The following is a 13,088-nucleotide window of genomic DNA, read 5'->3' on the forward strand; positions in this document are numbered from 1 at the left end:
AATATCCCATCTTAATTATGATACTATTGAAAAATATAATTTATTATTTTAAACGAGATTCAACTGTTAATATTCTTTTCCTCCACCTACTGTCTAAAGTACTTACTTTACTCCCTGAAACCTAATACTAAAGTGTCACTTTTTCGCTCTCGGTAGTAAAAACAGAAAAACTCCCTAGGGAGTAAAAGTGACTCCATTTAAATAACATGGGGAGCATCTCTATTTTGAAACCTACATTGTAATAGGTTAGAAGGTCTAAGCTCAGATGAGAAAGCATAATAGAGGTGTCTGTCATTGGGTCAACTGAATTCAATACCACAACCAGAAATTTGATCAACTCATGAAATATATAATTCTTAATATTATATTCTTAATATTAGTAGACGATAAAAATTTATACAATTTTTAAAATATCTTATTCTATTCAAAATACCAGCCAACAAATATTTTTGATCTGCAATTCAAATCTGAACCGCATGTTCTAGAGTCAGCCATTTTTGGTAAACACCCAGCTGATATAATTTAAAGTTACAACTTTAGCCGGTAGATAGCGCAATCGGAAGTGCCAATCAGACGGCCAGTTTTTAGGTTTTAGATTTTAGGTTATGTTGTTAGGAAACATTGTCACCAATACGTAAGTTATTAAAATGATTTTATTTGCAGTTTCTATAAAAAAATGTAGATGGAGGAAAAATGTTGTGTACATCACGAGTGAAAAATACTTTTTCTCCCTCAGGAAAATTGTTGCCCTCGGCTTCGCCTCGGGCTTCAAACTTTTCCCTCAGGGAGAAAAAGTCGTACTTTTCACTCTAGATATACAAATAACTATTTCTGGCTCAAAAATTTCCAATTTGTAGAGTTTTGAGTGGAATATTTTTATTTTTAATCAGTTTTTGAATATCAAGATTTAAAATTTTCAGTTTAGTCATTAGTTTTGAAGTGGAAATTGGACTTTTTGAAGTGAAAAGTGGAATCTAGCCTCATTCATTTTGAAATTTTTATTTGTAAAAATTTGGGAGAAGACAGTTTTGGGCTATGCCTGTTGTCTACTCCCAATCATATTACGGTATATATCATAATATTATGATTTGTGATTGTCAATGGATAAATAAATAAATATTACATCAATGAACCTGTATCAGACACCGTCTATAGAAGGCATTGACGAGACAGAGGATCGGCAACGTTGTTCTCCTATCTTTCTCCACTGCCATTACAACGTGAACCTCACTATGGTATCACGTTTGTATCATCTTCTTACAGTGATGTCCACGTTATAATGGGGCAGTATTTGATTAACATTGGTGTTGCTATCCTTGTCTATCATTCGACAAAGCAGATAACGCTATCCTTCCCTACCTCTGAACTGTTGCCAAAGTTTGTAACAAATTATTGTGTTATGTATCAGGCTCAGATGATACTGTATCATATTGTGTTAATACCCTCAACTGTTGCGAAAGTTTGTTAGTTTTGTATCAAATTATAGTGCTTTGTATCAAGTTCACATGATACTGTATCATATTGTGGTGATCTTTGTATCATCTTCCTATAGTGAGGTCCACGTTATAATGGCAGTATTTGATTAACATTGGTGTTGCTATCCTTGTCTATCATTCGACAAACCAGATAGCGCTATCCTTTTTTACCTCTAGAACGCTCCCAGATCGTCTTTTAAAAATGTAGAATAGATAATTAACAAAATATTCAATCTTAGTTATGAAAATTTATTATGGAATTATTAAAAAATATAATCTCTTGCTTTATAAAATATAATTGATTATTTAAATGAGAATGAACAGTTAATATTATTACATCAATAAACCTGTATCAGCTACCGTCTATAGAAGGCATTGACAAGACAGAGGTTCGGCAACGCAGTTCTCCTATCTTTCTGTTTTTTAATAATGAAGAATTTAATTAATTCACAAGATATTCAATCTCATTTCCGGTTGCACAACAGCCGGTTAAATTTTAACCGTGATTAATTCCACGATAACCAATCAGAGAATCCGTCTTTTAAAGACGGCTACTCTGATTTGTTATCGTAAAATTAATCACGGTTAAGATTTAACTGGTTGTTGTGCAGCCGGGCCCTAGTCATGAAAATTTATTATCCAATCATTGAAAAATATATATTTGCTTAACGAAACGAATATACTTTATTATTTTAAACTAGTAGTTCTGTGAACAGTAGACCTCACGCAGTATTCTCATCTATAAATACCTGATTGAAACTATAGACCTTATGGAAATACAGCAATAGACTGGCTTCTCCACACATCTGTGTAATCACTTGTCAGCTGATTTATGATGAATAATTCTATAGTCTGATTTTTACTCTAATATTGGCTTATGAAGGAGGCTCCTTTTTCCTCTTATACTAGTAGTTCTGTGAACAGTAGACCTCACGCAGTATTCTCATCCACAAGTACCTGATTGAAACTATAGACCTTATGGAAATACAGCAATAGACTGGCTTCTCCACACATCTGTGTAATCACTTGTCAGCTGATTTATGATGAATATTCTATAGTCTGATTTTTACTGTAATATTGGCGTATGAAGGAGGCTCCTTTTTCCTTTTATATTATCCTTGAAATGCAAAATTTCCAAAAACCTTGTATATACGTCGACGCGCAATTAAAAAAGGAACATACCTGTCAAATTCCATGAAAATCTATTATCGCGTTTCGCCGTAAATGCGCAACATATAAACATTCAAACATGTTTAGCCGGTTTCCGAGCTCGGGAAAGTTTAGCTAAGTCCTAGACTTTAAATAGCTGGAGTCAGAAAATTGGCTTTCCAAAACGGGACGTAGTCGCAGCTTTTATAACAGTAGTCGAAGTTTTTATTTTCTCATTTAATTTCTATAAATTGGAAACGTTTTTACTTGACGAAATTAGACATTTCTAAATAATTCAAAATAACTGAAACTTTACATTATTTTCTATTGTGTTCAATTTCCTAGTTTTTCGAAATGTAATTCAGACGTGACTTTGACAGGCTGTTGTGCAACCGAACATTAGTCATGAAAATTTATTATCCAATCATTAATAATAATATTTTTTTATATGAAAGGATATTCTTTCTGTTAAGGAAATATATTATATTTCCTTAACGAAAAAAATTAAGCTTAATTATTTGAAACAAGAATGAACAGTTAATATTACATCAATGAACCTGTATCAGCCACCGTCTCTAGAAGGCATTGACAAGACAGAGGATCAGCAACGTTGTTCTCCCATCTTTCTCCACTCTCATTATAACGTGGACCTCACTATAGTATATAGTATAAAGTATATAGTATATAAATAAATATATACGTTCATTATATACTACGTTTATATACTAGACTTGGGCGAGATGGAGGGGCTTCAATGTCACCCTTACTTTCGAACTTCTATTTGGTCGTTTTAAATGAGAGTTTGAAATTGAAGATAGAAAGGGGGTTGCTTCTTCTTCTTCTTCTCTTTCTTCTTTTTCTTTTTCTTCTTCTTCTCCTTTTCTCCTTCTCCTTGTTGTCCCCTTTTCTTCTTCTTCCAGAAGGTGAAGAAGAAGATGAAGGGGGGAGAAAAAAGAAACAAGAAGAAGGAGAAGAGGAAGAAGAAGAAGAAGAAGAAAGAGAAGGAAATATGAAGAAGACAGTTAAAGACGCGAGTAGAAGGAGATGAAGAATGGCGGGAGATAAAGAAGTAGAAAAAGAGAGGAGATTGGAAAGTAAAAGAAGGAGAAGAATGAGAAAGAGAAGAAGGAGAAGAAGACAATGAGCAGAAGGAAGAAGAAGAAGAAAGAAAAGGGAAAGATGAAGAAGAAGACGCTAGAAGAAGGAGAATGGCCGTAAATGATGAAGAAAGCAGAAAAAGAAGGAGAAGAAGGAGAAGAGAAGAAGAAGAAGAAGAGAAGAAGAAGAAGAAGAGAAGAAGAAGAAGAAGAAGAAGAGAAGGAGAAGAAGAAGAAGACGACGCGAGTAGAAGGAGAAGAAGGAGAAGAGGAAGAAGAAGAAGAAGAGAAGAAGAAGAAGAAGACGACGCGAGTAGAAGGAGAAGAAGGAGAAGGAGGGAGAAGAAGAAGAAGAGGGAGGAGAGGAGAGAGAAGAAAGAGAAGAAGGAGAATGGCCGTAAATGAAGAAGAAAGGAGAAGAAGAAGTGAAGGGAAGAAGATGTCGGAAATGTTGAGGAAATTGTAGAAAGAGAAAAAAGAAATTGCTGCTAATCAGGAAGATAAGAGAGGGGAAGAAGAAGATTGGGTGTAAGAAATTGAATATGAATAGAGGAAGTAGAAATAAATGAAAGAAAATAAGACGAAGGAGTTATAAAAACAAAAACAAGTAAAAGAACAAGAACAAAAAATCTGGTGTGGCGCACTCACACAACTTTCTTGCCGTTATGAAAATTGATCACCTGACGCTAGTGTTCACGCGCATCTCAAGTCTACTTATAAACAAAGATCTGAGCCAGCTGGTGACAGAATAATAACGCTGGAGACACACAAAGTCTGCTATCTCTTCATAGTGAATGATTTAATAGAATCAACAGTTGTCAACAGTTTGCAATTGGATAATCACATTTTCTCGAATTTCGAGCTAATTTTCAATTTCAGGTGAAAATGTTATTGAACATTAATTGTAGAGATTTTCATGCTCAATCTTTTCCACTAAAAAATTTTTGATTTAAATTGTATCTGAAGCCTGATAATTTGGAATCTAAAATCAAACTTTGCATAGATGGGGCGGAACTCCTGAAAGTTTTACAGATATGGGACTTATGGCAGTTGATAGAGCTTATCAATGACTATTCCAGGTATAAATTTAATCAAAATCGTTGGAGCCGTTTTCGAGAAAATCGCGAAAAAGCCCTGTTTTTGACAACATTTTTGCCATTTTAGCCGCCATCTTTAATTGAATTTGATCGAAATTGATCGTGTCGGATCCTTATAGGGGAAGGACCTTAAGTTCCAAATTGCAAGTCATTCCGTTAATTGGGAGATGAGATATCGTGTACACAGCCGCACATACACTCATACACACACACACACACACACACACACACACACACACACACACACACACACACACACACACACACACACACACACACACACACACACACACACACACACACACACACACACACACACACACACACAGACCAATACTCAAAAACCACTTTTTGGACTCAGGGGAGCTTGAAACTTATAGAAATCTACATATTTGGGTACCTTAATTTTTTCGGAAAGCAATACTTTCCTTACCTATGGTAATAGGGCAAGGAAAGTAAAAATACAGATATAGTCAGCTGATTAAAAGTGAATTGCTCTTGTTCGTGGCGCGTATATCTGTACGCATCTTTACGTGAACCTCACTATAGTCACCAGTAAGAACTCCTCACGCTTGTTCAATAAATGACTAAACTAATAGAAAGTTGCAATAACTGTACCGAGCTATAATAGGGCAATAGGGCAAGGAAAGTAAAACTAGGAGAGTGGGAACAAGAAATGTCAGAGAAGTAGAAGATGCGAAGGATAAAGGAGGGAAACGAGGTGTAGGCGTAGAGTAGGAGAAGAAGGAGAAGAAGAAGAAGAAGAAGAAGAAGAAGAAGAAGAAGAAGAAGAAGAAGAAGAAGAAGAAGAAGAATAAGATCTTACCTGTGAATGGAAGTGTATAATCCCTTGTATTGGCGTAGTAAACGTTCTGTGTTGAATTTTCTTCAGTTTGTTGCACATAAGTTTTCGAATCTCTTGGATCTGAGTAGGTGTCGATTATTTGTATCTGAAAACAGTCAATTAAATATTAGATCAGTTTAATCTCTATTAAACTAGTAGTTCTGTGGACAGTAGACCTCACGCAGTATTCTCATCCACAAGTACCTGATTGAAACTATAGACCTCATGGAAATACAGCAATAGACTGGCTTCTCCACACATCTGTGTAATCACTTGTCAGCTGATTTATGATGAATAATTCCATAGTCCGATTTTTACCCTAATATTGGCGTATGAAGGAGACTCCTTTTTCTTTTTATATTATCCTGTTTAAATGTTAACAAAATCAGTTCATTGTTTGAATTTGTATTCCATAATAAAATTTATTAATATTTATGTTAATTTAAACAATGAATAGAATGTATTTCTATTCCAGAATTTATAATTATTATAATATTCATCCAGTTCCGTGATAATCTTTCCATCTAACGAAAATTTCGCCTCAAGAAGTTTACCTCGTTCCATCTCATTTTTTATTCTAGTTTTTAGCAACATCGTGGAAAGTTTTTCTCCGCTTTCTGAATAGTTTTTTCTTCTCAGTTTTTTCAATCAAAAATATTATAATTTCTTCAGCATTATTTAGTTCATTTGATTATTTTCAATCACCTATTAAATTAGTTTTTTCGAATGTGAGAATATTGATACTGATGGACACGCATAATAATAGCATGACTTCAAAACAAAATATTGAAACCAGAGACCTTAAAGCTGCGATTAGAACAAATTTATTAAAGAAATGTTAATAACTCAATCCTTTTAGATTATACTAGCAAGAACCCGTGCTTCGCAAGGATCTATTTTAAAACTTAACAAAATGAAAACTTGACGTAATGAAATTTTGAAGAATTGAGAATAGGCCTATAACCATCCTTGGATAATTAAGAATCTATAAGCAAAATTTCAAGTTAATTAGTCCAGTTGTCCAGACGTGATGATGCGTCAAACATAATTTTCCTATCCCGTACGTGCATAAGCCAGCTCTTTACTTTATATAATTATTATAGATATAGTTAACGACTGCAAAAGATAAGACTGTGGAACAGAATAGTGGTGAAACTATGATAGCGCCAGAAGTGTCTCAATCACAATAGTAGGTAGGCCTACTACATGAACTTCTTGAAAGTGATTTGAAAAAATGTGAAAACAACAGAACTGAATCCTTATCATTCTACCTTCATTTAGAGAGGCTTTTGTTTGAGCCGAATGGAAATCTATTTTTAAAAAATGAATGTCTGTTTGTGTGTTTGTTTGTTCCCTGTAGACTTGAAAACTACTTGACATAACGGCATGAAACTTTGGGAATATGTTGTGTGAATATTGGGGATGGTTTCTGAACAGAAATTATTATAGGGGGGCTAGTAATAATTATTGATTAATCCATTTTACAGACATATGTTTTCGAAATTTTCGGCCGAGCGGCTACTGAAGAACGAAAAGATGATCATGATTCAAGATCATATTGTGATAATATGATTTAGCATCTATAGTTACCAGCTGTAATAAACATAATTATCACCCTGTGATAAATTATTATTGTGTACTGGTATTAAAACGGTAGTTTGGAGTTGAAGTGTAGTTGATAGGTACCAGCTGTTGATAATGGTTCCTTAGAAGACCTATACAAATAATTATCACTCCCCTATCATTGAGAAACTGGAAAACGTTGAAAAAAATTATTCACCTTATGGAAGAGAGTATATATATATATATATATACATATATATATATATATATATAATATATATATATATATATTATATATATATATATATATATATATATATATTGTATAGTATATATGTATAGTATTCATATTGCATTCATTAATTACCGAAGAATGAAAGAATAATTTACAATTTTTTGAATTCAGCTTAGCTTATATTCATCCTAAAATGGAAAGAATATGGAATTCTGTGTGATTCATCATACATCGCATATTTCCTGGACCATATATCGACAATCTACAGCTATGAAAACATTGAATATTTTTCTTTGAAACACTGATATAACCTTTTTTTTTAATTGAAAACTTTACTGATAGATATTACTACCAATTGATTGAGAAGGATAATATGTTTTCGGAATAATGAATCCTGCATGACTAAGCACATAGGAAGTCCGTATTGAGATGTAAATGAACATGTTGATTGTCAGATAAATTTCATGATTCACCAAATAAAGTCAAGTGTAACATGAGATACATTGGCGGTGCGAAGTTCGCTGGGTAAGCTAGTTGTAAATTAAGCTTTATTTTTAATATACAACGCTGAAAAAGACAGGCTCAATCACCAGGAATACTATAAATCTGTAGAACGTTTACCACGTAAAACACGTGGTAAGCTCGCGCTCTCAATCAATGCAAAATCAATTCGGTCAGCTAATTGATGAAATTGTTTTAAGCTTTCCAATGATTACAACATATGTTAGAATATCATGAGTCAATTATCTCAGTTCCATATGGAGTTCACCTTACCATAAGCTTACTTAATAGGATCCTTTTTCATCCTTTGAAACCCTAAAGCTGCGTACACATATACGCGCTTCCAACCCGCACCGAGCACGCTCCGCCCTCGTACCGCCCTCATACCGCCCTCGTTCCTCCATCGAACCACAGTCGCACCTCCCACGCACCCATCATGAACGTTACGGAAGATGTTAGATCTTCTCCGGTCGAACCACTGTTGCTCCCCGGTTGATCATCCAACCTTAAAGGTGCGTACAGACTGTCGCTCTGCTCCGCAACCGAACGTCACTCCAGCAGAGCGATTGATGATCGACCGGCGAGCAACAGTGGTTCGACCGGGGAACGCGAGAAGATCTAACATCTTCCGTAACGTTCATGATGGGTGCGACTGCAGAGCGGAGGCGGAGCGACTGCGGTACGATGGAGGAACAAGGGCGGAGCGTGCTCGGTGCGGGTTGGAGGCGCGTATATGTGTACGCAGCTTTAGAGGCAAAATATCTCAAAATCCGTTCTTAGTGCGCGTCTAGCATGTTTGAAGAATATTTGTGCAAAGTTTTAAGCCTGTAGGCCAATTAGTTTGAGCTGTAGTGTGATTTTACATCAAAATTTTCGTAAAGTGCCCTCTCCTGAACTCCCCTGTGCTCCTGATTGGAATTTTTCTGCATAGATCTGATTTTTTCGTACCTGAACGAAAAAGTTCCTCATGACTTTGCTGTGCAATGAACGGTTAAAAAGTGAAAATTTTGGGGGGCCCAGCTCCCTCAGGGGGAGGGCAGATTTCTGAAAATCCTTTTGTGGTGGATGTTTTGAGGCTACAATAAACAATTGTGCGAAATTTCAAGTTTTTAGGCTTAGTAGTTTGGGCTGTGGTGTGATTTCAGTTTGTTGGGGCTTAGCCTTTTAGATATAGGTAGAAGAAGAGAAAGAAGAAGAAGAAGAAGAAGAGAGAAAAAGGAGAAGAGGAGTAAGAAGAAGAAAAAGAAGCAGAAGAAGAAGAAGAAAAAGAAGAAGAAGATAGATTATTATGTTGCTTTGGCCTGTGATCTGTATAAATGTCCTGTAACAACTGAAGGTGCGTCCACACATGCCGAACAGAACCTCGAACCGCGCATTCCTCCGAACATCTTGCCTTTCAACGAACATGAGCATATGTTTCATAATGTTAAAAATCAGCTGTTAATCATTCGCCGTACCGTACTCCGAACCATTCGCCGTGCCGCTTGCCTCTGTTCTAACTGCTCGCCTCACCTCACTCCGAACGCTGAACTTTACAGCCAATCAGAGCCCTCGATTACAATTCGCCGTGCAGCTCGCTCCACAATATTTTGGCTGTCCATCACAAGTGGAAAACATGCGAACATGAATACAGAAGTATGGGCAATTTTTTATTTGATTAAATTCATGTTTTGAAGAATTCATTGTTAAAAATGATAAATTGATAGGAGCTTATAAATATTTTCTAATTCAAATGAAATGACTTCTGAAAAAATAATGATTGGATAAAAAATACCAATATTGAATTATTGTTGACCAAGAACTCAGTACATCGACAATTCATTCAACTAATTCTGTATTGATAAAATTATAATAATTTTCTCTATTGATAATCAATTTCATCAACTAACTGAAAAAAAGTACCGTACTTCAATTTCCATGAATTAATAGAATTATATAAATCTAAAGTGTAGGTCATATATAAATTCACAAAGAGTTCGATTCTTGTTGGCAAGATAGATGTTATTCAATGCAGAAATCATTGTTATTTTACTAAAAGATAGGATAAAATGGATAGTTCTCTTTCAGGGGGAGTTTTGACAACCCACAAAACTCATTTTTCATTTGAAGAAATAATATCAAAAAGGTGCATAGGACCTTACTTTTTTGTTCAGCTTGCCAAAATACCCCTCATTTCAATATTAAAATTTTCGACTGACTGTACAGTGAGTCAATCATTCTATCAAGGCTTGAATAATTTTGAAATTTTAATTAAATAAAAATGGTAGAGAATAATTATCATGTAGATATCAACACCTTTATTTAAAGACATATTAACTGCATGCGTTTTCATATTGCCGATACAGCATTGATAAAACTGTAGACGTTTATTTAGCAGTCTCAAAAAACTGTTCTAGCTGAAAAATTAATAATACATGCCACGTGTAGGCTTATACATTCCATCAGGAAAACGAAGTTCAAAACTATGGTTTTCCTAAACATATGTTTTTGAGATAATTTCTTTGATGCAGCTGTTTCACATTCACCATTATAAATTATACAGAGTTTGTAAAAATAAAAATATTTATTGATTACCAAAACAATACTGTTATTATATTAATGATAATAATTAATTATTAAAACAATACTTTTATTATATCAATAATAATAATATTATTAAACATATTTATCAATTATGAGAACAATATTATTGAGGTTGAGTGGAATCAGGTAGAAAGATTAATAGAACAGATGTTCTTTTTTGAATTTCTATCATATTATTTTGTTATTTCCAATGATTACAACATATGTTAGAATATCACATGTCAATAAATAAATATTATCTCATTTCCATATGGCACTCACCTTACCATGTTCATAACCTTACTTAATAGGATCCTTTTTCATCCTTTGAGACCCTTAGAGGCAAAATATCTCAAAATCCGTTCTTAGTGCGCGTCTAGCATGTTTGAAGAATATTTGTGCAAAGTTTCAAGTCTGTAGGACAATTAGTTTGAGCTGTAGTGTGATTTTACATCAAAATTTTCGAAAAATGCCCTCTCCTGGACCCCCCTGTGCTCCTGATCGTAATTTTTCAGCATAGATCTAATTTTTTTTCGTAGCTGAACAAAAAAGTTCCTCATGACTTTGCTGTGCAATGAGCGGTTAAAAAGTTCAAAATTTTGGGGGGGCCCCAGCTCCCTCAGGGGGGCAAATTTCTGAAAATCCTTTCTTAGTGGATGTTTTCAGGTTACCATAAACAATCGTGCAAAATTTCAAGTTTTTAGGCTCAGTAGTTTGGGCTGTGGTGTGATTTCAGTCTGTAGGGGCTTAGCCTTTTATAAGTATAGAGATTAGTATGAACATAACTCATCATACACATGATGAACATATGTGTTTGTCAACTTGCGTTCAATCTAATAGAATCTATAAGGATTAAGTTATTAACATTTTGTTAATAACTTTGGTGTAAACCAAAGATGCATACCTCTTCAAGGTCTTTGACTGAAACTATAGACCTCATACAAATACAGTAATCGACTGGCTTCTCCACACATCTGTGTAATCACTTGTCAGCTGATTTATGATGAATAATTCTATAGTCTTATTTTTACTCTGATATTGGCGTATAAAGGAGGCTCCTTTTTACATTTATATTACACTTGAAATACAAAATTTCCAAAAACCTTGTATATACGTCGACGCGCAATTGAAAAAGGAACATACCTGTCAAATTTCATGAAAATGTATTACCGCGTTTCGCCGTAAATGCGCAACATATAAAGATTTAAACATTTAAACATTTAAACATTTCAACATTTCAACATTTAAACATTTAAACATTTAAACATTTAAACATTTAAACATTTAAACATTTAACATTTAAACATTTAAACATTTAAACATTTAAACATTTAAACATTTAAACATTTAACATTTAACATTTAAACATTTAAACATTTAAACATTTAAACATTTAAACATTTAAACATTTAAACATTTAAACATTTAAACATTTAAACATTTAACATTTAAACATTTAAACATTTCAACATTTAAACATTTAAACATTTAAACATTTAAACATTTAAACATTTAAACATTTAAACATTTAAACATTTAAACATTAAACATTTAAACATTTAAACATTTAAACATTTAAACATTTAAACATTTAAACATTTAAACATTTAAACATTTAAACATTTAAACATTTAAACATTTAAAAATTTAAACATTAAGAGAAATGCCAAACCGTCGTTTTGAATCTTAGACCTCACTTCGTTCGGTCAATAAATTCTAATTGAAGTGAGCTAAATGTTCAATTAAAATAGAGAATCAGAACATTACGTCACATGTAGGGCAATTTCTAATTAATTTCCATCCGTAGACTGGCTGGCCGCTATGGCTTCGTATAAAATGAGCGCTGCTATCCAGAGATTGTCAGTTTGATGTAAGAGTAAGCACTCCTGACCTGCAATTGGGAGGTACTGGGTTCGATTCCCGGGCTGACAAATAAGTTTTTTCTGATGTCAATATTTGCAGTAGCAGAAGTCTTCGGGGTGAAGATTTCTTTCAATAATAATTAATCTTACAATTATATTGAGATATTCTCTCTCAAGAATTTATTGTACTAGTAGTTCTGTGAACAGTAGACCTCACGCAGTTCCCTCATCCACAAGTATCTGATGTCACCTGTTCTAGTTGAATCACAATTCGCAGTTGAATCATAATTTACTCTTGAAAACTGTTATTTGTTTTCTCCAAGATCAAAAACTCACTTACGTTAATATACTCAGTTTACGTTTGAATTTGTATCCCATATGATTTATTCAGTTTCCTGATAATCTTTCCATTTGATAATAGTTATTTGTGCAACTAGTGCGCAAAGTGTCAGTTTGCTGCACCGAAAGAAACGTTTACGCCCAAGCCGTAGGCGAGGGCGGAATGGTTTCTTGAGTGCAGCAGAGGAACTTTGCGCACGTATTTCACATTAAGTTTTTCCTACAGTTACCATTGAATATGAAAAGTGGGTAATTATAGGTAAAATTGCCTGAAATCCATCAAATGTTTTTCTGTGTAATTTTATTATTGATAAAAACCTTAATCCTAAAATCCTAAAGTCCTCGTTGTCGTTGGTTATAATAT

The 13,088-nt window shown here is 33.9% G+C and overlaps 1 protein-coding gene across 1 annotated transcript in view; it reads right to left on the bottom strand.

Moving 5' to 3' along the window:
* Positions 1-13,088, bottom strand: part of LOC111059465 — a gene marked incomplete in the record, with an annotated part of 74,724 nt that overhangs the window by 41,950 nt on the left and 19,686 nt on the right. Inside the window, 1 exon segment of the mRNA XM_039435952.1 lies at positions 5,645-5,768. Coding sequence (XP_039291886.1) covers positions 5,645-5,768 — 124 coding nt within the window.

This window comes from Nilaparvata lugens, chromosome 9, assembly GCF_014356525.2.
Source record: "Nilaparvata lugens isolate BPH chromosome 9, ASM1435652v1, whole genome shotgun sequence".
Classification (NCBI taxonomy): domain Eukaryota; kingdom Metazoa; phylum Arthropoda; class Insecta; order Hemiptera; family Delphacidae; genus Nilaparvata; species Nilaparvata lugens.